This window comes from Guyanagaster necrorhizus (assembly GCF_019112545.1).
Source record: "Guyanagaster necrorhizus MCA 3950 unplaced genomic scaffold BT62scaffold_3, whole genome shotgun sequence".
Lineage (NCBI taxonomy): Eukaryota > Fungi > Basidiomycota > Agaricomycetes > Agaricales > Physalacriaceae > Guyanagaster > Guyanagaster necrorhizus.
In genome coordinates this window covers 1,195,358-1,219,084 of record NW_025064882.1, presented here as the reverse complement: position 1 = coordinate 1,219,084, position 23,727 = coordinate 1,195,358, and the positions used below count along the sequence as shown (strand labels likewise).

At 48.3% G+C, this 23,727-nt stretch overlaps 14 protein-coding genes and 1 non-coding gene across 15 annotated transcripts; 8 read left to right on the top strand and 7 right to left on the bottom strand.

Moving 5' to 3' along the window:
• Nucleotides 1-13: 13 nt before the first annotated feature.
• On the bottom strand, nt 14-899 carry BT62DRAFT_1000503 (uncharacterized protein; the record flags this gene model as incomplete). The annotated part of the gene is made up of 4 exons (XM_043176649.1): nt 14-46; nt 104-373; nt 431-676; nt 735-899. 4 exons carry the CDS (start codon nt 897-899, stop codon nt 14-16), a joined length of 714 nt encoding a protein of 237 aa, XP_043044761.1.
• Nucleotides 900-1,233: 334 nt separating this feature from the next.
• BT62DRAFT_990872 (uncharacterized protein) lies at nt 1,234-2,820 on the bottom strand (the record flags this gene model as incomplete). Its single annotated transcript, XM_043190257.1, has 4 exons — nt 2,553-2,820; nt 2,417-2,505; nt 2,304-2,385; nt 1,234-2,176 (listed from the first exon to the last, which is right to left on the bottom strand). The coding sequence occupies exons 1-4, from the start codon at nt 2,609-2,611 to the stop codon at nt 1,234-1,236; spliced, it is 1,173 nt and encodes a 390-aa protein (XP_043044760.1). The 5' UTR covers nt 2,612-2,820.
• Nucleotides 2,800-4,656, top strand: BT62DRAFT_960986 (ERG4/ERG24 ergosterol biosynthesis protein). Its single transcript, XM_043188578.1, has 7 exons — nt 2,800-3,232; nt 3,282-3,496; nt 3,551-3,766; nt 3,818-4,058; nt 4,111-4,192; nt 4,240-4,374; nt 4,425-4,656. Exons 1-7 carry the CDS (start codon nt 2,890-2,892, stop codon nt 4,489-4,491), a joined length of 1,299 nt encoding a protein of 432 aa, XP_043044759.1. The 5' UTR covers nt 2,800-2,889; the 3' UTR covers nt 4,492-4,656.
• A 21-nt stretch (nt 4,657-4,677) lies between these two features.
• BT62DRAFT_409735 (peroxysomal citrate synthase) lies at nt 4,678-7,527 on the top strand. The gene is made up of 22 exons (XM_043180817.1): nt 4,678-4,839; nt 4,891-5,063; nt 5,115-5,127; nt 5,177-5,226; nt 5,298-5,415; nt 5,469-5,554; nt 5,609-5,702; nt 5,756-5,824; nt 5,874-6,044; nt 6,097-6,117; nt 6,175-6,188; nt 6,238-6,283; nt 6,336-6,407; nt 6,470-6,482; nt 6,542-6,594; nt 6,655-6,759; nt 6,806-6,808; nt 6,862-6,884; nt 6,935-7,008; nt 7,062-7,106; nt 7,154-7,251; nt 7,301-7,527. Exons 1-22 carry the CDS (start codon nt 4,763-4,765, stop codon nt 7,353-7,355), a joined length of 1,473 nt encoding a protein of 490 aa, XP_043044758.1. The 5' UTR covers nt 4,678-4,762; the 3' UTR covers nt 7,356-7,527.
• Nucleotides 7,404-8,719, top strand: BT62DRAFT_410134 (uncharacterized protein). Its single transcript, XM_043180819.1, has 6 exons — nt 7,404-7,692; nt 7,746-7,834; nt 7,886-8,006; nt 8,058-8,173; nt 8,222-8,567; nt 8,633-8,719. Exons 1-5 carry the CDS (start codon nt 7,594-7,596, stop codon nt 8,403-8,405), a joined length of 609 nt encoding a protein of 202 aa, XP_043044757.1. The 5' UTR covers nt 7,404-7,593; the 3' UTR covers nt 8,406-8,567; nt 8,633-8,719.
• Nucleotides 8,720-8,751: 32 nt separating this feature from the next.
• On the top strand, nt 8,752-9,390 carry BT62DRAFT_409956 (Pcc1-domain-containing protein). Its single transcript, XM_043180818.1, has 3 exons — nt 8,752-8,834; nt 8,882-9,010; nt 9,056-9,390. The coding sequence occupies exons 1-3, from the start codon at nt 8,800-8,802 to the stop codon at nt 9,195-9,197; spliced, it is 306 nt and encodes a 101-aa protein (XP_043044756.1). The 5' UTR covers nt 8,752-8,799; the 3' UTR covers nt 9,198-9,390.
• BT62DRAFT_926909 (proliferation-associated protein 1) lies at nt 9,147-10,902 on the bottom strand. The gene is made up of 7 exons (XM_043185145.1): nt 10,762-10,902; nt 10,541-10,700; nt 10,425-10,485; nt 10,068-10,345; nt 9,854-10,014; nt 9,587-9,801; nt 9,147-9,530 (listed from the first exon to the last, which is right to left on the bottom strand). Exons 1-7 carry the CDS (start codon nt 10,843-10,845, stop codon nt 9,293-9,295), a joined length of 1,197 nt encoding a protein of 398 aa, XP_043044755.1. The 5' UTR covers nt 10,846-10,902; the 3' UTR covers nt 9,147-9,292.
• Nucleotides 10,903-10,993: 91 nt separating this feature from the next.
• Nucleotides 10,994-13,374, bottom strand: BT62DRAFT_926908 (uncharacterized protein). Its single transcript, XM_043185144.1, has 8 exons — nt 13,111-13,374; nt 12,917-13,058; nt 12,755-12,861; nt 12,627-12,708; nt 12,558-12,575; nt 12,467-12,505; nt 11,557-12,407; nt 10,994-11,505 (listed from the first exon to the last, which is right to left on the bottom strand). Exons 1-8 carry the CDS (start codon nt 13,236-13,238, stop codon nt 11,298-11,300), a joined length of 1,575 nt encoding a protein of 524 aa, XP_043044754.1. The 5' UTR covers nt 13,239-13,374; the 3' UTR covers nt 10,994-11,297.
• A 111-nt stretch (nt 13,375-13,485) lies between these two features.
• On the top strand, nt 13,486-14,113 carry BT62DRAFT_884024 (uncharacterized protein; the record flags this gene model as incomplete). Its single annotated transcript, XM_043182784.1, has 2 exons — nt 13,486-13,695; nt 13,751-14,113. 2 exons carry the CDS (start codon nt 13,486-13,488, stop codon nt 14,111-14,113), a joined length of 573 nt encoding a protein of 190 aa, XP_043044753.1.
• Nucleotides 14,114-14,493: 380 nt separating this feature from the next.
• On the top strand, nt 14,494-14,565 carry BT62DRAFT_t31. The gene has a single exon. It is a non-coding gene; the product is annotated as a tRNA-Met (tRNA).
• An 86-nt stretch (nt 14,566-14,651) lies between these two features.
• BT62DRAFT_926907 (PIN domain-like protein) lies at nt 14,652-18,635 on the bottom strand. The gene is made up of 10 exons (XM_043185143.1): nt 18,481-18,635; nt 18,223-18,433; nt 18,060-18,172; nt 17,301-18,008; nt 16,076-17,255; nt 15,589-16,014; nt 15,482-15,535; nt 15,349-15,431; nt 15,211-15,298; nt 14,652-15,154 (listed from the first exon to the last, which is right to left on the bottom strand). The coding sequence occupies exons 1-10, from the start codon at nt 18,531-18,533 to the stop codon at nt 14,702-14,704; spliced, it is 3,369 nt and encodes a 1,122-aa protein (XP_043044752.1). The 5' UTR covers nt 18,534-18,635; the 3' UTR covers nt 14,652-14,701.
• A 240-nt stretch (nt 18,636-18,875) lies between these two features.
• BT62DRAFT_1071832 (uncharacterized protein) lies at nt 18,876-20,223 on the top strand (the record flags this gene model as incomplete). The annotated part of the gene is made up of 4 exons (XM_043178809.1): nt 18,876-19,158; nt 19,188-19,402; nt 19,474-19,632; nt 19,689-20,223. 4 exons carry the CDS (start codon nt 18,876-18,878, stop codon nt 20,181-20,183), a joined length of 1,152 nt encoding a protein of 383 aa, XP_043044751.1. The 3' UTR covers nt 20,184-20,223.
• Nucleotides 20,224-20,239: 16 nt separating this feature from the next.
• BT62DRAFT_409636 (uncharacterized protein) lies at nt 20,240-21,450 on the bottom strand. The gene is made up of 4 exons (XM_043180816.1): nt 21,161-21,450; nt 21,020-21,112; nt 20,817-20,965; nt 20,240-20,761 (listed from the first exon to the last, which is right to left on the bottom strand). Exons 1-4 carry the CDS (start codon nt 21,369-21,371, stop codon nt 20,297-20,299), a joined length of 918 nt encoding a protein of 305 aa, XP_043044750.1. The 5' UTR covers nt 21,372-21,450; the 3' UTR covers nt 20,240-20,296.
• On the bottom strand, nt 21,055-22,214 carry BT62DRAFT_409572 (uncharacterized protein). The gene has a single exon (XM_043180815.1). It carries the CDS (start codon nt 22,089-22,091, stop codon nt 21,495-21,497), a length of 597 nt encoding a protein of 198 aa, XP_043044749.1. The 5' UTR covers nt 22,092-22,214; the 3' UTR covers nt 21,055-21,494.
• A 1,098-nt stretch (nt 22,215-23,312) lies between these two features.
• Nucleotides 23,313-23,676, top strand: BT62DRAFT_882902 (uncharacterized protein; the record flags this gene model as incomplete). The annotated part of the gene is made up of 2 exons (XM_043182725.1): nt 23,313-23,473; nt 23,529-23,676. The coding sequence occupies 2 exons, from the start codon at nt 23,313-23,315 to the stop codon at nt 23,674-23,676; spliced, it is 309 nt and encodes a 102-aa protein (XP_043044748.1).
• Between the last annotated feature and the right edge of the window lie 51 nt (nt 23,677-23,727).

The following is a 23,727-nucleotide window of genomic DNA, read 5'->3' as shown; positions in this document are numbered from 1 at the left end:
TCTGTCCTGCATATCATCCACTCAAATCTCTCTCGTCGGCTTTCACCTAATGGCAGGCGTCGGTCATTAGCCATTATCATGAAATGCTTGTGAAGGCACCGACAGATTTTTTGCTAATAGTAGGATCGACCTTCTTGAGGACTTCGGTAGTTTCTTGGCGAACAGTTTGTTTCACGACCTCTTCGGCGTGGTCGTCTTGATCCTCGAACCCCTGAGCGCTTGACAAAGGACCTTGGACTTCGTCCCGGGTATACAAAGCAAAGGTTGGTTCCACTCGTTCCTCCGGCGAGTTGCGTGATGTCAAGTACTCAACTGTACGCTTCTGAAGGTCCGCGGGGCTGAAATCAGATCGACCGAATTCAGAACGGTCGGCCTAATGATAAGGAGACTTGGTTTGTGCGGGGGAAATGTGAAGGATGAAGATGATCACCTTCACAGAAGCCTCGGAAGCGGTCGCAAGGTGTTCATTCCATCCGGGTGCATTGTCGAGGGGTGTGGATGTCCTGTGCTGTGTCTTCGAGAGATTTCGGTATTTCTCTCTCTCGAGGATCTGGGTGACAGATGTTAGACCAAAATTCGTATAGGCATACGGAAAATTGAACTTCTGGGTCGTTGTCGTGCATCGTGCTGAAGCTTGCTTAACAAATAAGTTGAATGATATGTCCGGGTTAAATACCTAGAATATCTAAATCTCGGTTAATATCTTGCTAAAGTATCGATTGCTAGTCACTCACCGTGCGCCCAGCTTCGTTGGGACTGCGCTCGCGCGGGGTAAATGCCTCAGCGCATACTTGCAAGTATGCGACAACATGATGGTAGTAAGCAAAAATAAAGCGATAGCATCGGCTGTTTTGAATTACCCACGACTGCATCTGAGACTCATGCCCACCTTTGGTCATGGAGGAGCGTGAGCGGAGAAATGACGTCATAAGAATACTTTTGACGAACAACTTTCATTTTCAGCCAACTTCCAGCGATCAAAGAACTGTAAGGGCATCAGAGTATCCTTATCAGATGTATTTTCCGAGGTCTGTTGAATGATTCAGCGGGGTCATCGTTGCACCGCTTCCGACCAACTTGTTCTCGTGTCCGCGTCATATGCTCAGGATGGTGAAGTTGTCTTAAACGTGTGGAACAGAACAGAAAAGTACACATTAGTGGTTATTGATGGTCACCAGGACGCCTGTTATTGATACACATACCCTATATCCAGCAGAAACATTACAACACCTCTTATTTCTTCAGTAACTTCTCGTGCAACTCAGCACCTTTCAATCTCGCTCGCAAATACTCCAGCCTAGCCTCATAACGTCGGGTAACTTCTAGTCTTCTTCGCTGTAGGTCTGTCATGTCATCTTCCAAACCCACGGTCTCCGAAGAACGCATGCTATGAACGCCTAGAGGCAGATGTCCCGAACTGCGTGAGAGACTGGTGTGGCTGCTGATGGTTGGACGGTTGACCGACAACAAAGATGTGCCCTGTGATGATACGGAAGAAACAGATCCCTTGCGACGGATTGAACTTGGTCCAGGTGGTTTCTGGGACGATGATTTGCTTCGTGTTACAGAAACGTTGGACCACACCGATAGAGCATCGTTGGACGCCTGGATTGGGATATGACCCTCGAGCATTGATGAAGAAGCGACCTTGTTCGGACTCCGCCATTCAGTGCTTGCAAGGGGGGCGATGGCCATCGCATGTCGCTGTCGCTCCACTGCGCTATTCTCGAGATCATCAAAGGCTTTTAACACTCGCTGGCGCTCTGTTTCCAGTTCATTGATGAACTGTCTGAGGCCCTTGGTGGTGGTTAGCCCTCCGTCCTCGAAGATATCATCACTGATAGATGGATCAATCTTTGGGTGTGATAGTGGCGTAATCACACGTTTTGAATACGTGGAACGGGTGCGCGGGGGCGAGAAGGTTCCGGGGACTAAACTAGTCTTGTACAAAGACATCGAGAAGGCATCATTGTGAATGCCAGAAGACGTCGTACGAATTGACATCATGTCAACACTTTGTTTTCTGGACAGCATGCGTGGAATGAAGGCCCGCTTAAGGGAATTAGTCGAGTTAGTCGACGAAGCTGCTGGAGCGTCGTCTTTTGCAGGTTTACGGCTGGTAGCGCGGCGGAAGAGGCTCGTTACACCAAAAGAAACAGAGGCCTTGCTTCGTGTACTAGAAGGTGGTGGAGAAGTTGGATGTAAAGGACAAGGAGCAGCAGGAGGAGAAGAAAATGGGGCTTGTTTTGAGGTGGCTGAGTGACCTCAATATTTGGTGAGAATTGCGATGGCAGATAACTCACAGCGACCACGAAAGTTGACTTGCTTTTTGCCCGACGAAGACGAAGACACTCCAGACGGTGCTGAAGATGCTGTACCTTAGACCTGCGATGAGCGCCAGACAAAAAGAACTCACACCGACCACGGCTGGCAGCAGGCGAGTCTGGTGTATCGCGCGAGTACCTCTCAAAAACGTCCTGACGAAGCAATCTATAGTCGTCGTCACTGCCGTTACGTTAGCCCGGGACATGGTAAGAGTAGGATGTACGCACTCAAGAAGTCCCTTAGAGTTGGCCGACGCGAGCTCGTTGAGCCGCTGGGCGAGCGACATTGTAAGAGTAGGAGACGGCAAAGATGTGCAAGAGAACAAGGGAACAATAATGGTCGGTAGGAAATTGGGTGACAGGAGAATCGTTAGGGGTGCCGATATTTCTATGTTCCTTGCACAGCGGCTTTGTTTGTCTGATGAGATTCGGCTGCAAAGGAAAGAAGGAGGGAAATCAGAAAACAAACGGCCATCTAAACGTGAACCAAAAGCTGATCTCCCGGTAAGGCAACTCTCGTACGACAGACGAACTGACACCACTTCCTTCTTTTCCTCCTACCTCCATGTCAATGTCTGACCTCAATCCAAGGACCACACATTACGAGTTTTTCGGTCCGCCTGGCGCGCTCTTTGTCACTCTCACCGTTCCTATCACCACCTATGCTCTCTACTTTGGCTGCGCCGAAGAAACAGGGGGCTGCCCACCAACGTTGGCTGCTATCCCTGATCGCGTAATTCTCGCTGTATCAAGTCTAGATTGGTGGAAAGGTCTCTGGGATACCGAGGCTGCCTGCATCTACCTCGCCTGGTACGCGTTTTGTGTCGTCGCATGGGCCATACTGCCGGGCGATCAGATCGAAGGGGTCACTTTACGCACCGGAGAGAAAAAAAAATACAAAATCAATGGTACGTAGTGTTTTATGTACGCTGGCTACCTTTAACAAAACTCGTACAGCCTTTTCCACTTGCCTATTGGCACTTGGTATTGCGGTCGGCATTATACGCAAGAACGGCCCTGAAGCATTCACCTTTTTCTACGATAAATGGGTCGGCTTCGTCACGGCATCTCTCCTGATGTCTTTAATTCAAGGCCTCTACGTATATGCCATGTCATTCCGCCAAGGCAAGCTTTTGGCGTTGGGCGGAAACTCGGACAATTTTATTTACGACGTACGTCGGCATCCATCTTTTCGATCGCCAGCAAGCTCTGACCAGTGTGTTCAGTTCTTCATTGGCCGCGAACTCAACCCTTCCATTGGCTCGCTTGACATCAAATCATTCAATGAGCTCCGCCCCGGACTTATACTATGGACTTTGATTGACATTAGCATGGTATGCGAACAAGCTGTTCGGAGGGGAGGCTTTGGTAACGTCACAGATTCTATGTGGCTTGTCCTTCTTTTCCAAGGCTGGTACGTTGTCGACGGTCTGTATAATGAGGTGCGTTCCAAGACGCACATCTCAAATGCGTGATAACTTAAACGAGCGAAGCCCGCCATTTTCACGACTATGGATATCACTACCGACGGTTTTGGTTTCATGCTCTCCGTCGGGGACCTTGCGTGGGTTCCATTCACGTACTCCCTTCAAGCAAGATATCTAGCGTTCAAGCCTTTTGAACTTGGCCCTATCTTGACCGCCGTAGTTTTCCTGGTGAACGCTACCGGCTACTACATCTTCCGAGCGGCCAACGGCGAGAAGAATGACTTCCGCAACGGAAAAAACCCGAAAAGTTAGTTCCATGCCCTTCATAGTCTATTTGGTTTTGACGGATGACGGCGTAGATCTCAAATATTTTACCACTTCCTCCGGTTCTAAATTACTGACTTCCGGATGGTGGGGTCGCTCCCGGCATCCCAACTATTTGTGAGTTCTGAATGGCCTCTCGTACACGCGTTCTCACTGGTCATAAGTGGTGATCTTCTCATGGCTTTGGCCTGGTCGCTGCCTACAGGGTTCGACACACCTATCACATACTTCTATGTTTCGTATTTTCTGGTCTTGTTGATCCACCGCCAACTCCGGGATGATGATAAGTGCAAGAAAAAGTTCGTCCGATCCTTTCAATTGTGAAAAAAAGAAGACTGATCTGATTCAGATACGGAGAAGACTGGGAAAAGTATAAGAAAATGGTTCCCTACCGCATCATACCGTATATTTACTGAGCATACGATTTGGCTGAGAAATGTTTAACTTGTTTTGATTAGCATTGAATAATGTATGAATACGCCTCTTGATCAACATTTGATGGAGAACGGGGACTAGCTTGTCGCGAATCGGAGGCTGCCAGTAGACTGAGAAGTAGGTCATCCGGCTAAATTTCATTTGGGGAAGGTGATTATCACATGTGATATCTCTGAACCGGCGCGTAAGGAAGTATATAATAAACTCAATGATACATTCTGCGACCGCGCTCTCTTCTTGCAATCCACCGCCATGGGCAAGCCACTCTCAGGCTCTACCACCAGCCTCACCGTTCGTGACAACCGTACAGGAAAGACTTACGAAATTCCGTATGTCACTCATCGATGATGTCAATACTCCACGTTCACCACTCTGCACAGAATCACCAACAACAGCATCCCAGCGACCGCTTTCAAGGCTATATCTGCTCCCAGAGGCGCTGGAGATAGAGCGGAAGATGAAACGGAGAAAGGGTTGCGCGTGTCTGACAAAGGATTTTTAAATACTGCGGTTATGCGCAGTCAGATTACCTACATTGATGGAGAGGCTGGTGGTTTGTTTTCTACTCCCATCATCTTTCTTTCTGTGCTAACTGAGTCTCCAGTCCTCCGCTACAGGTCCGTAAGCGTGAATACTTGACATCAAATATTTCTCACTCTAGGTTAGAGGATATCCGATTGAAGAATTAGCTCTCCATTCGTCCCATCTGGAAACAGGTAACGGCCTATCCTTGTACATCCAGCTTTCGCTATTCTTTTAGCTGACGTGGCTTCACCGAACTCTACAGCATACCTTTTGATTTATGGCTCCCTACCAACTGCTTCCCAGCTCCATATCTTCGAGAGCGAGGTGATGCACCACGGCGTCGTCCACGCTGATGCTGAACAGTTTTTCCGTTCTTTCCGGTAGAATTTCTTTTACCCTTGTTTGTGAGGTGCCATAGCTGACGGTTGGTTAGATATGATGCACATCCAATGGCTATTTTAACGAGTGCTTTAGCCTATCTAGGTTCTTACTACAAAGAGGCAAATCCATCATTGCGAGGTACATCCTATCTGCCGAAATATATCTCTGGTGGCGACTGACATAACAACTTAGGTCAGAATCTATTTACAAGAGGCTCTAAAGAGTCTTTAGCTGTGATGGACAAGCAAATCTACAGGCTAATAGGGAAAGCCACGACCCTTGCTGCGTACGTGTATTTTTCCACAAAACATTTTTGAAAATAAATGTGTCATTTTCCAGGATGGCATATCGTGTTCGACAAGGACGTGAGTTTGTGACACCACCGACTGGTCTGAGCTACACCGGATCGTAAGTGCTATAGTTTGTGTGTTCAACAAATTTTTACATCTGTGTCAAGTTTCATGTACCAAATGGACCACCTTGGACAGGAGGACTACGTTCCACACCCTGTACTGGAAAAGGCGCTTGATGTTCTGTTCTTACTTCACGCCGATCACGAGTTAAACGCGTCAGCGACGACGGTCCTGCAGACGGGTAGCTCATTAGTTGATCCCTACTCTGCCATCGCGTGAGTTGATGGCCTTTTGCTCCACCTTTTCTTCGTTTCACCATGTTCGAAGTGCTGGATGTGCATCTTTGTAGTGAGTTTGTCTGCCCTTCTTCGATCTTGTCACGGAAATTGACACTATCAAATGAAGTGGGCCATTGCATGGTATGCATGCCAATTCCATGATGCCCTTTCTATGCTCATGATGATCTAGGTGGTGCGAACGAGGCTGTTATCCGGATGCTTATCTCAATTGGAAGGTAGAACATGTCCTTTGCCAACGTCTTCGTCCTGACTGATGTGTGTCCGCAGTCCGTCAAATGTACCAGCATTCCTTGAAGCAGTAAAGAGACGGGAAAAGGTTCTTTCAGGTTTTGGACATAGGTTCGTCAAGAAATGTCTACCGGTCTACGGGCGTGACCATGTTTTGATCTGTGTCTTCTTAGGGTTTATAAAACGGTGGGTCGTACCCGTTCCGCCGTATGACGGATTTAGCGTGTTCAACCTTCCATGTGCAGTCTGATCCACGTTCCTTCATCGTGCGCAAAACGGCTGATGAGGTCTTCAAAGTGTGAGTCGTTATAGACATATGGGGGACCTCTATTTGCTAATCGTCTCTCGTCGTAATTAGAACGGGAAAGGACGAGTTATTGGAGACAGCCATGACACTCCACGAGGCGGCAATGAAAGATGAATACTTTATTAGGAGAAAGCTGGCGCCGAATGTCGATTTCTGGTATGTTTTTCTGATCTATCACACGCACGATTAACATGGTTTGCAGGAGGTACGTATTGTACAAGATCAGAATAACATAAATGCTCAATATGCTCGTTGAAGTGGGCTGATTTATCGCGCCATGGGTATGTTCGCAGTGCTGTCCGATCATTGCGGATGCTGATCATCATTATAGGCTTCCCCTTGGATTTCTTCCCCGTATTGTTTGCTGTGCCACGAGTAGTGGGATGGCTCGCACATTGGCGGCAGGTAAGTCAGCGCCTTGTTGATTATAATCATCCGGAGTTAGCCGCGATAATTAGATGATGCTTCAAGAAGGCGGAGTAAAAATTTGGCGACCTAGACAAGTGCGTGCACGACGAGTACATTATCTGATGAAGCTGAAGTCGGCCAGATCTACGTAGGAGCAATGAAGCGAGCATATGTGCCTCTCGACGCGCGGGTGCCTGTGGAAGGGCTGAAGGAAACGCCTTCCCCCATTGAACACTCTGGGTAAGTCCCGTTGATGCCTCGCGGCGGTTTACTCATGGACGTCTCTCAGGATCTCGAAGAGGACCATGCTCGCCTCGTTCAAGGGTCAGAAAACGAAGCTGTAGAGCAATGCTGAGCAGGGGTTACTCCTTTCTATGATGTGTTTCATTGTAACAATGCTAAGGGATCTGTCCGGATCTGTGATCAGCCGGTCGATGTTGAAAGCCATGATTGGACGTATTTGGCTGAACGCCCACAATCCAGCCTGCAGGTTTCGTTGTCCCCTTCCCTTTATCCTCTTGCCGTCGTCCTACCGGTGTCCGTTCCCTTTTATATCGCCACCCCACCCTACATCCTGCGAAGATGTTCTCCACATTCCTTACCTTTGCGCTCGTTCTTAACTCCATCTTCAACGGTGTCCTTGCTGACTTTACTGTTTACGCCCCATCTGCCGTCCCTCAGGTATGGTTGTCTTCACATCACAAGGTGTTTCGGTCGACTCAGTTTCGTGACAGTGTGGACTACTCAGCATCTCGTGGGACTCCACCGCTATGCCCATCGACGCCGTGCTCGTAAACCCTCAGGATCCTTGCGGCAACTCTATGTAAGTATGAGATCTCCTAAGATTGAAATACTCGATGGAACAGTCATTAAGTCAGGATTTCGGTTCCAACAACTGGGGTAATTCTCTGAATGCTACAGTGATTATCTCGGCGGGCACTTCGATCCAGGTCTCCTTGGTCGACAGCAACGATGATGAAGCGTGGAGCGGAGTGGTAAGTCTGAAACTGCTGACACCGTTTGTTTCTTAAAATTTCATTCTGCAGATTACTGTCACTGAAAGTGGCGACGCTAGCTGCCTCTCTGGTGATGGTGTTCCGTCCTCGTCAGTTTCCGATGTCTCCGTGACATCCTCCACCATCTCGACAGCGTCCGGTCCTACGTTCGTTACCATTTTTTACTTGTTGCACTTTTGCTGACTTTTGAATAGGTTGGTCGTCACACCCGGATCTAACGCCAAGGCCTCGTCGACGTCGTCGGCCACTTCTGCTGATCCTTCTGCGCCCGTCGGAGCTGTCGGAAGTGGTTCGGGCTCAAATGGCGCCAGTCGTCAAGTCGCTGCACCCCTTGTGATCCTCGGAGCCATGTTCACAGGCATCCTCCTATCCCTTTAACGATACCGCTGGTTGCCTAAGGCTTCCTCGCACCTCCTTTACCCCTACTATCTTTATTCAAGTAACACTAAGTGCTACTCTTCTTTCCCTCTTTTTTTCTGGTGTCTGCAGGGTGTGTGGTATAATGTTGGTCCCGGAGCTCAAATATCTCGAGATGTGATGGTATCGAACTGGTTCACCTGTCGCGTTTATCTCCTGGTACACCCTCTTCTCATATGTTGTTACAGCCGGTGTTGTGTTCCATTCATGTAATAGTTGTACATCATTCAATGCTTTATGTGTATGACCGGACTGTGTCCGTCCTTTTATTTCTTTGTAATCGGTCTACACACAAGATCAGCGTGCAAATAAATATATCGGGTATCCATCCATCTTGTTTTGTGCTACCACCAGTATGACTTCATTTGCAACGGAACACTGGCATATAATGTATGTTTCGCATTTGACAGTGTACTCAACCGACTTACTAGTCAAAGATCTGTTCAGATACCATTTGCCTCGCACCAACATGCCGTGATCGCCAAGGAGGCTATTGAAGTCGACCCAGAATTGCAGCCTCAGGCAGTGAAACGTACACTGTCCGTTGAGGGCAGCATTCTGACCGCGTAAGGCATCTTCTTTCCAACGCCACCTCGCTGATTAATGTTTAGACATTTCGAGACTCTGACCGTCCGATTAGCTCGTCTCACCATCAATAGCTTCCTAGAGAATGTCGATCTCGTAGTTCGTACCCTGGAGCACTTTGGAGAAGACGCAGAAAAACGACTTGTACAATCAAGCCGACATCCTTGAATATGCGATATTCAGATGGACAGGTGGTGGGATGTACTACATTGTGCTACAACTGTCAAGATGATGGTGCAAGAGGATACTACTACAGCACAAAATTACTCCTCCTTCGATGCGGCCTCTTCCTCAGCTTTAACCTTTTTCTTCTTGTTCTTCTTGTTCTCCCGCAAGTTCCGTGCAAGAAGGGCTTTTAGTTCTTCGTTTTCGAGTTCTTTCTCTGTTTTGATGAGCTCGGGCTTGTACCAGATGGGTGGATGAGTGATAAGCGAAGGACCAGCAGGCAGGAGTGCAATCGTGAAGTGAAAAGCAGCGACGAAGGTATTCGAGGGAGTGTAGCTGATGGAAAATCAGCACTCGGGAGCTACGTAAGAGCGACTTCGGCTGGGACTTACATCACTTCGTATGGCTTGACCAAACTGTGTTGTACGGCCTCCTGCAAACCCATCCGGGCGCGTTTCTCGTCCTCCAGGACACGTACGTTGAATGGGAAAGCACCAGCCTTCTTCTGTACTTCTGAGAAGACGGCACGAGACGTCTTCATTTTGAGTTGATACGTGATTGCAGAATCACGTTGGAAGATTGTCGTTCGGGACTCTTCAATCCTTGCCTGTAACATCATTAAAAACACTGTGGCTGAACGGAAGAGTGGACCCACTGACCTTTCCATCTTCACCGGAGGATATGAGAATGTCAATACCATACACCTCGCCCTCGGCGAACGTGACGGCCTCAAAATCTCGCTTCTGAACTTCACTGGGGTTGAGGATGATACGTTTCTTGCCGTCAATGAGATTTTGTTTCTGTTCACAGGATAGCATACCTATAAGACGTCAGATATCAGGAGAGATGTATGGTCAAACAGCCATCAGATACCTTCAACAGGCTTGCAATCCCACGTCGCGGCGGCACTGGCGACGGCTTCCGTAACTGCCCAGTTTTTGTTACCAACTTTAACGGTTCGCATAGCAATTTCTGCCGCATGCCACGCAGCTTTGATCACGTCTGCCCGGCGTCCAGTAACAGGGTTTTTGGGTGATGCACCAATAACGATTGTCTCAGCAGAGATGGATGCGAATCCGTCAATATGCGCTCCAACATGAATCTTCACTACGTCGTCCTTGGCTAGGACCTGCTCAGATTGAGGATCCGAGCTGAAAATCAAAGGCGGCACCACCAAGGACACGTCAGGCCCGAGGCGATCTGCGGTGGAGCTAGGGAGAAGAAACTCACGCCAGGGGTGAAAAATGAGCAACACAATTGTTGACTGAGATGCAGGTCGGGAAGGCAAGGCCTGGAATAATATATTCAGCAAAAATTTCCAAGGTGGTTGCAAGTTTGACACGCACCCTTGGAAACCTTGATACCCTTGACCGCCTTGTTGTACACGGCTCCGGTGCCTTGCTCAATGAGCTTGTCTCCCTCGATACAAAGATCGATGATTCTGGCTCCTTCGACAGAAAGCTCTATGAGCTTCTTCATCACTTGGTGAACGATATCCGCTGCCGTCTGCAGAAAGTGGGCCCGTTAGTTCAGTTTTTCTTCACCTTTGCGAGTGACATTGACGAACCTTGTACTTGGTCAAATCAGCCTCAACTGTTGAAGGAGCCTTGGTAGCATCGGGAGCAACAGCAGGCTTCTCTTCCTCGGCCATTGCAATTTTGTATGGATTGGTTCAAGGTATTGGAGAAAAAAAAAAAAGATGAAGGTCGTGGAGGAAACGGCGAATTAAGTTTGGACTGTTACCGTATTTGGATGTCGACGTCGTCATCGTTCTCACAGTCGATGGCACAAACCGTCGGGAAGAAAGGCAAAGAATTGTGTATACAGTAAATAAATGACATCTACTTTTTGTATGCAAAAAATCCTGAGTAAATGGTGTTGGCAATATTACAGTTCTACGCAAGACACGAACAGGCGGCCTAGTCTTAGGGTATTACAGTGAACAAAAGCATGTACTTACGAGCTGAATCCGTAAATCCGTCCACAGATTGATACATTATAGCCAATGAAATATAGATAGCAATGTGTCGATGATGTCGAAAATGGAGGCACAAGAGAAATATCAAAGGAGGCCCGGGCCACCGCATCAGGCCAATGTCGATTCTATCGGGGTTTCCATGCCACAAAGCCTTTCAATGCCCTGCACAAGTCAGGACTTGATAAGGCTTTAGAAGCATTATTTCTTTCCGCCGCAGGCTTGATGTCGACATTGTCTCTCCAGATCCGCCAATCAGGCCGTTCTCCGGCAGGTTCTGGCCATGATAGTTCGACGGAAAGACAGTCACGCATGCCAATACGATCCATCATATCGCTAAAAAGTATGTCAGGGATCGTTCCAAAGCAATTCCCAAATAGCACCTACTTTTGCCAATTCGCCCATGCACTATCAAAATCTTCCCTGACGGATGCTTGCTGAGTTGTACGGAAAGCTTTCGGAGTCCGCACGACGGGAGGTAGTTCGGGAGCAAGCTGGAGATGTTTGTATTCGCTCCAGATGGCTTCCTTGCATGCCATAATGGTCTGCACAGTTTTAGCAAGGTGCATGACTGCCCATGAAGGTACTGAGTCATGGGACGCGACACTTGATCGTAACGAGATATTATCCGTTTCGTTGGATCGCCGGGCGTTTTTGGTAGACTTCAGGATGAATTGTGAACCCAACTCAATCCAGTGGCCATTGCTTGCTCCACCGGTGCCATGTGAGGATGATCGGGAATTGGGAGGGAGGTCGATGGAATGCGTGGGATGCGTTTGAACGTCCGTAAAGCAAGACGAAAGGTAAAATGGAAGAACCGAAAGGAGCTGCGGTGCTAAAAATCGCCTCGAGAGCATCGCTTCCCAAGCTGCCTTAAGCTTGGAGTGATCTTGAGGGTGGCCGGCCAGGTCATAGTAAGGGTCCGGACTCGGCTCGGATGTGTTCACAAGGGTTGACAACGTGTCGGACATGCTTGTATGGTCGGGAGTTCGTGAAAAATATGGTGTATGCGGCATGGAACTTGGATGCTCCTTGAGGGTCTGAAGAATTGATTTCGGCTTCAAGCTCAGGTTAGGCTCGGTGCCTTCGTCGGAACTATAGTGCCAGGGACTCGCGGACATTGTAGTCGAGGAACGGGCCGAGTAGATATCCGGAAGATTCGTGTTTATGGAGATGCCAGGTTGCGTTCGAGGGCGAACAGGTTGGGAGCAAGGAAAAATCAAATCTTCCTCCAACAGCTGAAGGCCCAGGCAAATAAGTTGTTGCAAACAGTTGACCAGATAACGAAACTACGCACTTCTATCGGAGCGCCGGGCTTCATTACACGTGAGATTTCCTATTAGTATAATTAGGCAAAGATTGCAGATTATCAATCGTTAGAACCAGACCTCCAAGACATACTGCCACTGGAACAAGAATGTTAAGTATGGTAATGGGTTTAGTGATAATGATCGTACCTCGTCCTCGGGTACTCCCAGGCCAATGCGCGCCACTCGTACGAAATCAAAATGGTCGGGTGGAAAAGGTAGCCCGTCAAGTCTACCGTCCAATCAGAACGGTCTAACGCCAACCGAAAAATACTCACAGATTGCCATGTAGCCACTTGACACGACGAGCCAAATCTCTGTGACTGTCTATCTCGTAAAGCCTCGGTTGGATTTCTTTCAGGTCGAACCCAATGATCGTGCTAGACTGCAAAGAAAGACATGATGCGTTCGCCGTGCGCAAAATGAGGGGTCGAACTCACTGGCCACTGCTTGGCAGCTTCTATCGCCCAATAACCGCTCCCACACCCCAAGTCAAGTACGAGAGCAGGAGGTCTGTCAAATTGATGCATAGATATGCTTCTTCTGCAGCAACTAACGAAAAACATATGGTCCCATATATCGCTGTAAAGCAAATATCAGATAGATTTCGAGAGAAAAGACAGACATGTCATACAAGTTCAGCATTTCCATGTTGTAGTCAAGAGGGTATGGCACGTCGCCTGGTCTGCGTCTGCAGCTACGTTCCTTCAGAAGGAGAGCCTCGACGTCCTTGACAGCAGGAGAAACTGCACTTGAATTCATGGGGGAAAAGGGAAAAAGAACGTTTGAAATGAATGGAAGTATATAACCGAGGCAAATCTCAAGATCTTGGCCAAATCTTGTCGCGAAATACAGGTTCGTCCGGTTCAGTCAACCCATGATGGCCGTTGAATTCTGGAAATCCGCCGAAATCGGTCCGGACATGGATATCTCATTTTGGAAATTATATATCACGTGATTGGCCCCTTTTCGACTGTTACCGTGTTCCCACCTATTCTTTCCGTAAACCATGTCACTCATCGCCAGGCGCGCCGCCCGCGTCACCTCTGTTGCAAGGCTTACTGCAGCGCTCGCCTTAAGGCCAAGGACATACGCTATTGAAGCTGCCAAGGACCCAGAGAGCAATGACGACTACCCGAAAGTTCCCAGCGTTTCGCGACAATATCTTCCTGCAACAGGCTGGCAGGATCCACTGTTGCGGCGTAACTTCGGTGACCCTGTATTTCTTTCTTTTCTTCGAATTTTTCTCCATCCTCCGCTCATTTAGTTGGCAGGTGCATGAAAAAGAAGAGTTGTACTCTATGTGGGGTCCGGACATTCCCACTATTGCACCGCATATCGCCCTACGCCACTTCACCTACGCAGCAATCTCCTTTGTCTCTTTCGGCTTCCTTGTGAAATATGCCCTGATACCAGAGATGCCCGCCATTCGCCGCGAGTACCCGTTTGGCGGCTTAGTGACTGAGCTCGGTGGTGTGGATGCAAACAAGGTTCGGTATCTAACAGGATCTGGCATGCAATTGCTCACAATAATTTCTCTCAGGCAAAGGTGGAGGATGAGAATGACGTGGACTAGGATCAGTACATCTATTGAGACATTGTCCGCAAATGAGCCAGTCGATGAATGGATAATCTGAATCAACAAATTCATATGTGGTGACTGTCCCTCACTTGCACCAACCGGGTTCTAGCACCCTAGCAAGTCATAGTGTGTGCAGGTGCCTTTGTATCTATTCAATCCTTCTTGTAACATTTTTTCTGTCTTGTCTTTTGGCCCACTCAAAATTGATATTGTTTATAATTCTTATAAGACCTTAGCTCAGATAGTCAATGTGCGACTTACAGCTATTTGCATACTGCTTGTGGATGATGAAAGAAGGCTCGGACTTCGTTATAAACGAGTCCGAGATCCCCGAAATAGCCATAAACCGCGTCGAAGTATGGTTTTATGGTTAAATTGTTCCCTCTCACGAAAACACACCTCAATCTCTATGCGAATAGTTGAACATAGGATGTCAGCAGCATGGCGCAGTGGTAGCGCGCGGGGCCCATAACCCCGAGGTCACTTGATCGAAACAAGTTGCTGCTAATGTAATTTTTTTTTTTGGTTCGCTCCATGCTGCACGGTTCTTCTTGTATCACAGATTCAGACCCCAGAGATTCAGAAATTAGAACTTCAAGTCGCAAGGATTAAGTTACCCATTCCAGTAAACATCAGTTCTCAACTACACTGACTCTTGTGCACCTTTGTAAATGGGCTTTGGCTTAGGGCGGGGCCGAAGTTGTGCAGAGAGAGGGATTTCGACTGTTAGATCAGCTTCTTCGCGGAATTCGTCATCTTCACCAGAAGAAGGTTCCGATGTCTTTCTAGTACTGTTCGGTCGATCCCGGCCTCGTCCGCGCCAATGCGAAGCAGGTTCACGTCCCTTCTTGCCCTTTGAACTGCCTTTTGGTTTCTTCTTGGCCGGCGTATCTTCTTCACCCATGCCCGACTCCAACCCTTCATCAACACGTCCAGAAGGACCGACGAGAGCCTTTCTCTTCCTCCGAAAATCGGAGACTACCTGCTGTAAACGTTTACTAGCATAGGCTTGCCTCCGCCGAGGTGCGAAAGTTCCGCTACCCGCAGCGACATCAAAAAATCCGTTAAGGTTGCCCTGTCTATTTATTGCCGAGGCCTGTAAGACGCGGATGTGAAATCTTATAAGTCCTGCTCGTTAAATGACCCGCCTACCTGACCACGCTTTCCCATTTTCTTGAGAATAGGAATGATTAAATCATCTACTTTGTTTTGCGGCCATCCGAGCTCTTCGTGGAGAAATCTGGTCGTGTTAACCGTTTTCAATGCATCAAAAATGAAGGAAGGGCTTACCCGCGGAGAGCATCAAGATCCGGTAAGCCCCATTTGAAAGGCTCGTCAGACTCGTCAACGATAGGGTGATAATATGCGTCCCTCTGAAGATGTAGTCAGATATCGGTTGCCAAAAATGATGAGAAGGGCTGACCACAGCAGGGTTGGGCCATTCACTAGGCAGATACAGATCCTTGAATTTCTTTTTCTGCAAAAAATGAGAGTTATTCGATAAAGATGAGCGGACGCTCGTCTACTTACAAATCGCTTGCGAAAGGTGGATTCATTATCTTCCTCCCTATCTTTGCCAGTTTGTACTTTCAGCCACCACTCTTTGAATTTATGAAGCCCACCATCACCTGGGAATTCCTTCAAGAGTTCCATGGCGATGACAGGGCCAACACCAGGAAGACCATCCACATAATCACTTCCTAAAAGATAAGCTAGCCTCACAAGGGTGCCCCGATCAAGACCAAGTTCTCGGGTGAGATCACTGGTCAGGAAACATTCGACCGTCTTTGACTGATTGAACATATTCTTAAAAACACGCTGACCGCCGAACAAAAACACGTCGGAGTCATCAGTAATGATACCATCCACCAGTCCCAACGAGACAAGCTCTGCACACTGAGCTTCCGCCTCCATTGGGGCGGTAATATATGGAATACCGAAGAGACGCAACATCATCTACCCTCATTCCATCAGCAGAGCTAGCTCTTTCTTTCTGGAGAACGGAAGCTGTACATACCATGATTTGGTTGACCATCTGCTGATTGACGTCTTCTGAGTCTCGCATGGCGGCTTTACGTTGCTGATCCAAGGTCTTAATTTCGTCATCAATTTCACGGCGGACATCGTTGATGTCCCTGCCTTTGACTTGTGAGACGAATCGGGCAAATTCACCCTCTTCTGCATCGGGGTCCATCTCCTGGGCGGCATCCCAGTTCTCGATGGGCGAAGATGGACGTGATTTATCCGCAGTGTCAGGAGAAGATGGGCGAGAACCATCCGAAAGCGGTTCGAATGTCTCCGAAGCGATAGTATTGCGGGATGTAAGGACTGAAGGGCTGGGTTCTGCATCGACATATTCTAAGTCTGCGCTAATGGCATGCATAGAAACGGGATCATCGATCGTATCAGGAACAAAAAGCGGCTTGATTTGAGATTGGGATGGAGGGGAGTCTGGCAGCGTTAGGTACTCAAAAGTAGTAATTTCTTCCATATCGGAGTCGTCTTCATTCATCGACTCGGTAACAACAGGACTCTCTGTCGATCGTTGCGGAGAGGCCAGGAGAGGGTCAGCATGCTCCAAAATATCGAAACGGACTTTCGGTATTCCATCACCTGCTGTCTCCGTGTCTCCGTTTTGTGAGAGCCTAGACGAAGACAAGGGAGAATGCGTTAAAGACGGTGGCGTTGTAGACGAAATCTGAGGTCCAGATTGACTAGGCTGCGCGCCGGTCATGAGAAGGACAGGCGTCCCAAAGGCTGATGGCTCTTCTATAGAAGGGATGGGCGTTGCGAGCGCAGGGCTGGTATGGGACGCAGAAACCGATGGAGTGCTTTCCAAAGCTGCCGTAATAATCGGAACTGAATGCGGTCGATATTCCACCTTGGATGTGGATGCGAAGCGGTTATCATCCATGTCGTCCTCAAATGCATAGATATCTTGTGCCACGAACAAGAAAGGAGGCGGTGAGGCGGATCTTGAATGCCTATCATCAAGGGACCGCTGGATTGCCAACGTCATTTGTTCATCTTCTGAAGTGCCATCGATGTCAGAATCGTCGCCTTGCTGGAATAGAGGGGCTTGCGGGGACTTTATCGGCGGTTTGTTTTTCACTGAAGTTTGGCGGCCGGCTATGGCGCTCAAAGCCATTTCCCGCTGGAAGGCTCTCAGATCAGGGTCGGGCTGGGTGTTTCCTGGTCTACAAAATCAGGAAGGAAGTATATCTGGGGGATCAGAGACTTACATAGAAACCTCTTCCATGTCATCCTCGTCATCATCCTCGTTGCTGTCGTCATGCGCACCATGATCAAGAACGATGGGTTTTTGTTTGGTTCCATCATCCCGAATGCCAAGTATCCAGCCGCGTCCCTCCCCTTCGTTCTTGATGAGCACGTATTCCTTATTCCGTTCACTGGCAATGCGGACAGGTATAGAAATATGGGCCTTTCCTATGCTGTCTGTGGTCATAAGAAGCTGCTGAGTAAGAGTGTTTCTTTGCTGCAAATTCTTGATCTGCTGCTTGGAAAAGTCCAAAGGCGTAGGGGCACTCCTTAACATTTGTTGTAGTCGTGAGTAAGAAGTTTGCCGAGATTTGAGCCGTAGGTCGCCAACAATCTCATATTGCACCTCCGTTGGAAGCTCACGAAAGGCGGGGGAAGTAACATCGAAATCTTCAGGCCGCATTTCCTCGATGAAAGCGCGCAATTCTTCCTCGGTAGCCAGGCGGTGATCTGGTTCCACCGAACGCGTAGCCTTGGCCACTTGGTCTTCCAGATCCACTTCCGGGAGCTTGTAGGGATCGTGGTCATATATCTTCTTCTTCGTTGGCGAAACTTGAGCAGAAGAGGGCGCCGAGTCTTTTCTCGGAGAGGACTTGGCCATAGACGGATCAATGTCTTCAAGATACACGGTATTTTCATCCAGCACTACAGGGGCGTTTCCTTTGGAGGATCTGGCTCACAAGTCAGTCTAACCAGCGCCAGGTGGGAACGTAGACACGAACCGTGCTCCTTTGACATGATTAAGAGCTTCTCTTCGCATCTGCGCAGCCAAGAGCTTTTCAGCCAATTTGACGTGACTTGCGGCTGCACCACTCTTCTTCTTCCTGCGCTCTGTCTGAAACAATGTGACGTCCACCCCGAATTTTTGCAAATGGTTCCACTTACAAGGGTCGCTTTCTTCAACGCAGGTGCGCCACCATCGAAGACGAAAACAGGCTTCATGCCGTAGAAGAGAAGTTTGCATATTCGACGAAGGAAACCGAGAACATGGGCGTTCGTCAAGGCGCGTCCATCCTTGGCTCGCATGGTAGCTTGAAACTGGTAGATCCATATACTTGAATCAATTGCCATCGTTTTGCCTTCCATGGTCTCTAACCTGTATGATTTTTCAACACGTAGAATTGAAACAAATGGACCCCATACATGACTGGCCGTCCAACAGCCGTCAAAAGGTTCCACAGCGACTTCACACCCATTTCGAGGTAAAATCTACCTTTGTAATTTGCGGCAACAGTGGCATAGAGCACAAACTCGAGGTCGTCGCCAGACTCAGATGGCAGTCAATCGGCAAGTCCTTTTTGGGGCGGCGCGCGATCCGATCTATCCGGTGCTTCATCGCGCCTTTTTTTAAGTTGAACCACAATCTCGAGAACTTCCAAAAGACGTAATGGAACTCAATCTTGTATCATCCACGGATACAAAGGACTGAGCACCTTGCAAACAGCCACCGAGTAGCAGCGGCTAAACCTCGTCCTGATTTTTTTCTTCGTTTTTCTGACCAGCCATTGTTTCAATAACATTGCCGTTACAAGTCTCAAATGGCCGTCGCTGAATCAATTCTAGGCAGCAATGGCTGCCATTTTCCGCCCGAGGAGTACCAGGTACGATCCATACTCTTCGAGGCCCAAGGCCGGTTGGACATGGTCGAGACGAAATTAGAGGCTCTCCAGACAGTTGATACTCTGTACCATCAAGAGACTCTCTTGAAGTCGCGTATCAAGAAGCACAAGGTGTTCCTCGCTCCCATTAGAAAAGTCCCCGCGGAACTCGTTGCTGAAATTATCATGCTCGCCGCCGCGGAAGTTACCCCCGCCATGTGCCGTATCTCCCAATGACCAGTTTGCGGCTAGAGGGAGACCGCGCTCCTTTTGCAACCGCTCTGGACACGTTTGTACCTATCTTCTGGACAAAAGTACGGAAGCGAGCTCCTAGGGACATGGCTGGACCGTTCCGGGAAGCGTGGCTTGCCCGACCTACTCTTGGCCGCCATCACCTCGTCCAACTGTTGGTTGCCCATTCTCGCCGATGGCACACTATGCATTTGTATACCAACGATGGCACCTTGGTGCACTTGAGAAACATCGAGGTCATTTTCCTCTACTCACAGAAATCAAACTCGTCATATCAACTCCCAAGAATATTTCAAGGAACCTGACGAATATTTTCGCAGATGCACCTCTGCTCCGTTCCTTCCATATCGCCAGCCAGGAGTTTGGGAGGACCGCTCCCATCTTCCAAATACCCTGGAATCAGCTCAGTGCATACTCCGTTGATGATGCGGGTATCCATGATTGTGTAGAGTCCTTCATGCGTCACGGCTAGCAGAGCTGGAGGTGAAGTGGATGTCGTAGGGAATATACCCGATGTACCAGGCAATCGAAGATTTTACGGCTCGGTCTTCAAGCAATCTCAATCACTTCACTCTATGCGAGCGGAACAGACAAGATACAGCCATTCCAGCATCCGACATTGTTCCCATATTTCAAGTGTTGCTTAATATCATCAGCCTGACACGTAATTTTGTTTGGAACGACGATTTCTTTCCTCCATTGACCATATCTTCAAACCAGTCGATACTCCTTCCAAAGGTGCAAAATCTCCATCTTGAATTGCTATTCTCCCATCTACAACCCAGTACACGATCGCGTCCTGAGTGCCTTCTTGACATGATTGAGTCGAAAAGCCTTGTCCCCGGTGATGTCGTCAGGCTCCGTGCGGTGCTCTTGAAATTGAATCAGTCCCTGTTTAAAGCCTATGGTTCTGATAACTCAGACGACGAAGAGCAGATGATGATCTATCGCGTAAACATGCTCAGGGAGGCTGGGATGAAGATAGAAATTGCATAGAGCCTGTCTGCAGTGTTGAATGTTACATACTATATTTGGGACTTTTCAATGAGATATATCAGTAGGTACATCAGAAGAATTACGGGCGACATGAATATAGTGCTCTAAATGCTCTAAATCATAGGAAAATTACCGTTCAGCACCTGCTCATATTCAACCCACGATCTCCTGCCCATTCGTGCTGCTAATCCCCCGATCAAAGACTCTGAGGCAATCCCATCTAAGAATGCGCGGCTAGAGCATATGATCATCCCCTTCCTGCATCGAGTCAGCATAACATTGACACGGCGTTCATTTACGAGAAAACCAAGCTTCTTAGACCGTACGATAGAAACAATGATATAGTCATCCTCATTTCCTGCCATATGTGAGCTTCGTTTGAGAGTAATAACAGTGCACGACGTACCCTGAAAGGAGTCTACATTGAAGCATTTATCCTCCCAAGGTAACTTAGCATCCTTTAGTGCCTTTTCGATGGCAGACCTCTGAGCATCGTAGGGTGTTATCATCCTGAATGATTTGCGGCGCGCCTGCAGTATCTTCGCAATCTTGACCACAGCTTGAATTTCCTTTTCGTTCTGAACTCAAGCGTGAATGAGTCGAAAAAAGACGCATTGCTAGGGGAAGACTCACAATCCAACTTTTACATCTTTGCTCTTCCTGTCCACCGAGGACGTTGACAAAGCGGCAGCAAGTCTTCAAGAGTATACTATGGTTAGTTTTGAGTTTTTTGTTATAGACATGTTCGGAAATGAAATCTCCGATTGGTTTAGGCATGCGATCTGTGACCGTGGTTAGCACAGTCGTAGCATGTATGAACAAAGAATTGCATTCACACTGCGTATCAAGAAAATGTATTTTCGGACGAAGGTGTTGCTTTTCGAATACACTCTCCAACTGTGGAATGTCACTGTGACCATAAGGTGCCACTACTGGCTCTGAGATAATGGCAAGTGTAGAAGAGACGACAAACGTACGTTGTTTGTCGTCTCCGATGAAGACCATCTTCCGCAACGAAGACCCAAATAGGTGTATCGCAGGTAAATAGTCACCGATTTCGATCTGGCTTGCTTCATCGAAGATGATTGTTTGTACCGGCACAATTTGCGTGATAGTGGATATTTTGTTATTGGACAACATACTGAGGGTGCACAGTATGACGCGCGAACCCAGAAGCAGCCTTTCCATAGCTAATCTGTCGTCGACATAATCGTCGGAGCGAACAAGATTAGATTCGATCGCTTTATACAAGTGTTCATGCCTTTGGAATGTGACCGAGTGAAGAGATTCGATATTCAAGTAAATATACACTCACCAGTGGTAATGGAAATCTTTCGAGACGAAAATCTTGAACCCTAAGAACTGGATTGACGCTAGCTTTTCTGCAATGTTCTTGACAGCAACGTTGGATTGAGCTATAAGCCAGAGTGTCCGACTCCGGTCAGTGGAAGCCACTACGCTGGTGACTGCGGCTGCTATGACAGTCGTCTTCCCTGTGCCTGGAGGTCCTTGAATCATGGTCACCCTATCTGCGTCACTGTTCGAAAGAATGTGTTTGACTGCGCAGCGCTGAGAGTCGTTTAGTGGACGCGGGAAGTCGATGGCAACTTTGTGGGTATAAGATGAGCAGGTAGTCCAGGATAGTTCCGACCGTGGGAACAAGAGCGCTTGAATGAACGGGTGGTCAAGGATGGCAGATGACTGTTGTAGAGCAGCGAGAACGACCATAGCTTTGACTCCCTCGGCTTGAGTCGGTTCATCTCTCCCTATAGTTGTTACCTTGAGGGAAGCTTGGTTCGACAAGTGACCCTGAATTGCGATTGTTGCAGCTCGGCCATCAACTCTGGTAACACGACCACGAGTAGTCTTGGGTAGGCCCCTCCCATCATTACTAACCAAGATCTCCATAGTCTTCACGCCTGAGATCAATGGAAGAATAGGTGTAGACCAAAGAACTACTCACTTGTGTCCTCGACATTCTGACTCGATTCTTGAATCTGGTAGAAGACACTTCCACCTTGCCATTCTTGTAGCTAAACCCTGTTTCCACTTCGTTGTGTGTTCTGAGGGGCTTCAAAGACGTTAGACGGTGTGAGTGTCGACTAATTTTTGCCAAGGCCGTTAAACGCTATGATATATTTCCGCATAGTTCATCATATTAAAAAAGAAGTACTTACTGGCTTATCAAAGCTCAACGTAGAGATCTTAGGAATGTCGATTGCAGTCGCCATATGGTCAAACATCGCAGCACGGCACGCTGACCACGCTTGCAAAGCAGTGTGCTTTTCAGACGTCTGACTACCTTCCTCCTGCTGAAATAGAGCCTCCACGTTGGCACGATGGAGCAGGCTGTGGTAGTTCTTCCCGCCCAAGGCAATGAGAACTGACTCGAAGGATTGTCGGTCAGCCTTTGGAAGGTCCAATAGGTCCACGCCATTGACGATAGGCAAGCTGAAGTCAAATATAAGCGATAGGGCCACGTTGTCCATGCGAAAGGCAAATTTCGGATAAAGGCTGCATAGAACGATACATTCTAACAAATCCAGGGCGGGACGCTCTGACGAGGCACCGCGACGACTCCCTTCGGACCTCTGTCCTGGGAAGTCGATGATCATAACGCGCGTCGAAGATGCGAAAGCGACGGTGGAAAGCGCACATTTAGAGCCATAGACAGGCGCTACCCCCATATGTCCGGTGGTAGCTACTGAGGCCATGAATTCGTACAGTGTTGCTGCTCTCAGGGCATTTACATTGTGGTGAGAGACGATAATTGGAGGATAGAAATCAGTATAGATGTTCTGTTGGAGGGAGAAATCAAGGCGTTGGGTATGCATGCTGGAGGAGACGAGAAGGGGGTAGAAGGCAGGCAGACGGCAGTGCTGGTGATCAATCGAAGAAGGGCATTAGCTAGGCGCCCATTTCTACATCCGGCGAGCTTATCGAGCTGCGACTTGTCGACCAGCGCTTGTACTAGAATATTCCAGAATACAAAGGAGAATACAAAGAAATCGTCGTATTTAGCTTGCATCCTTTCTTATATTGAATGGAGACAGAGTCGTGGTGCTGGTCAGGTTGTCGATGCACGTGATCGCCCTTTACCTGCTCTTTTTCAATTTGCTTATTTCCACCATGACCACCCCTCTCGCGTTTGGTGTCGGTGCTATCACCGCTGCTCTCATTGGTCGCCAGTTAATACGGAGGGCCGGACAAGGAGCAGCAGAACAATGGGTCAAAGGAGGATTCAAAGCCAAAATGGACAGAAAAGAGGCCGTCGCCATCCTTGGACTAAAGTGCGTCACAGCAGTGCTCTATTTCGTCCCCTTTCATTCATGGTTATTGTTCTAGGGATGGACCGCTGCTACGTAATAGAGTAAAAGACGCTCACCGTCACATAATGCTCGCCAACCATCCTGACAGAGGGGGCTCTCCTTACCTTGCCAGCAAAATTAACGAGGCAAAGGATTTACTCGAAAAGACGGAAGGCAAACGGTGACGGCAAACTGCAATTTTGCAAGTAGGTTGTTCAGATCATACATACACTCCC

Coding starts and splice junctions, on each gene's coding strand:
- BT62DRAFT_960986 (XM_043188578.1), top strand. CDS start 2,890: ATGTCAATGTCTGACCTCAATCCAAGGACCACACATTACGAGTTTTTC. Junction 4,059..4,110: donor CAACGGAAAAAACCCGAAAA/GTTAGTTCCATG, acceptor ATGACGGCGTAG/ATCTCAAATATTTTACCACT. Junction 4,193..4,239: donor TCCCGGCATCCCAACTATTT/GTGAGTTCTGAA, acceptor ACTGGTCATAAG/TGGTGATCTTCTCATGGCTT.
- BT62DRAFT_409735 (XM_043180817.1), top strand. CDS start 4,763: ATGGGCAAGCCACTCTCAGGCTCTACCACCAGCCTCACCGTTCGTGAC. Junction 5,555..5,608: donor GGCAAATCCATCATTGCGAG/GTACATCCTATC, acceptor ATAACAACTTAG/GTCAGAATCTATTTACAAGA. Junction 6,284..6,335: donor ATGCTTATCTCAATTGGAAG/GTAGAACATGTC, acceptor GTGTGTCCGCAG/TCCGTCAAATGTACCAGCAT.
- BT62DRAFT_410134 (XM_043180819.1), top strand. CDS start 7,594: ATGTTCTCCACATTCCTTACCTTTGCGCTCGTTCTTAACTCCATCTTC. Junction 7,835..7,885: donor GATCCTTGCGGCAACTCTAT/GTAAGTATGAGA, acceptor ACAGTCATTAAG/TCAGGATTTCGGTTCCAACA. Junction 8,174..8,221: donor TCGACAGCGTCCGGTCCTAC/GTTCGTTACCAT, acceptor ACTTTTGAATAG/GTTGGTCGTCACACCCGGAT.
- BT62DRAFT_409956 (XM_043180818.1), top strand. CDS start 8,800: ATGACTTCATTTGCAACGGAACACTGGCATATAAT. Junction 8,835..8,881: donor ACGGAACACTGGCATATAAT/GTATGTTTCGCA, acceptor TACTAGTCAAAG/ATCTGTTCAGATACCATTTG. Junction 9,011..9,055: donor GAGGGCAGCATTCTGACCGC/GTAAGGCATCTT, acceptor ATTAATGTTTAG/ACATTTCGAGACTCTGACCG.
- BT62DRAFT_926909 (XM_043185145.1), bottom strand. CDS start 10,845: ATGGCCGAGGAAGAGAAGCCTGCTGTTGCTCCCGATGCTACCAAGGCT. Junction 10,701..10,761: donor CTGATTTGACCAAGTACAAG/GTTCGTCAATGT, acceptor CACTTTCTGCAG/ACGGCAGCGGATATCGTTCA. Junction 10,346..10,424: donor GCTCATTTTTCACCCCTGGC/GTGAGTTTCTTC, acceptor TTTGATTTTCAG/CTCGGATCCTCAATCTGAGC.
- BT62DRAFT_926908 (XM_043185144.1), bottom strand. CDS start 13,238: ATGAATTCAAGTGCAGTTTCTCCTGCTGTCAAGGACGTCGAGGCTCTC. Junction 13,059..13,110: donor AACATGGAAATGCTGAACTT/GTATGACATGTC, acceptor TTTGCTTTACAG/CGATATATGGGACCATATGT. Junction 11,506..11,556: donor GCATGGGCGAATTGGCAAAA/GTAGGTGCTATT, acceptor CATACTTTTTAG/CGATATGATGGATCGTATTG.
- BT62DRAFT_926907 (XM_043185143.1), bottom strand. CDS start 18,533: ATGGGTGTGAAGTCGCTGTGGAACCTTTTGACGGCTGTTGGACGGCCA. Junction 17,256..17,300: donor GACATGGAAGAGGTTTCTAT/GTAAGTCTCTGA, acceptor CTGATTTTGTAG/ACCAGGAAACACCCAGCCCG. Junction 15,155..15,210: donor AAATGGGAAAGCGTGGTCAG/GTAGGCGGGTCA, acceptor CGCGTCTTACAG/GCCTCGGCAATAAATAGACA.
- BT62DRAFT_409636 (XM_043180816.1), bottom strand. CDS start 21,371: ATGGAAAGGCTGCTTCTGGGTTCGCGCGTCATACTGTGCACCCTCAGT. Junction 21,113..21,160: donor CATCGGAGACGACAAACAAC/GTACGTTTGTCG, acceptor CAGAGCCAGTAG/TGGCACCTTATGGTCACAGT. Junction 20,966..21,019: donor ACATTTTCTTGATACGCAGT/GTGAATGCAATT, acceptor CCACGGTCACAG/ATCGCATGCCTAAACCAATC.
- BT62DRAFT_409572 (XM_043180815.1), bottom strand. CDS start 22,091: ATGGAGATCTTGGTTAGTAATGATGGGAGGGGCCTACCCAAGACTACT.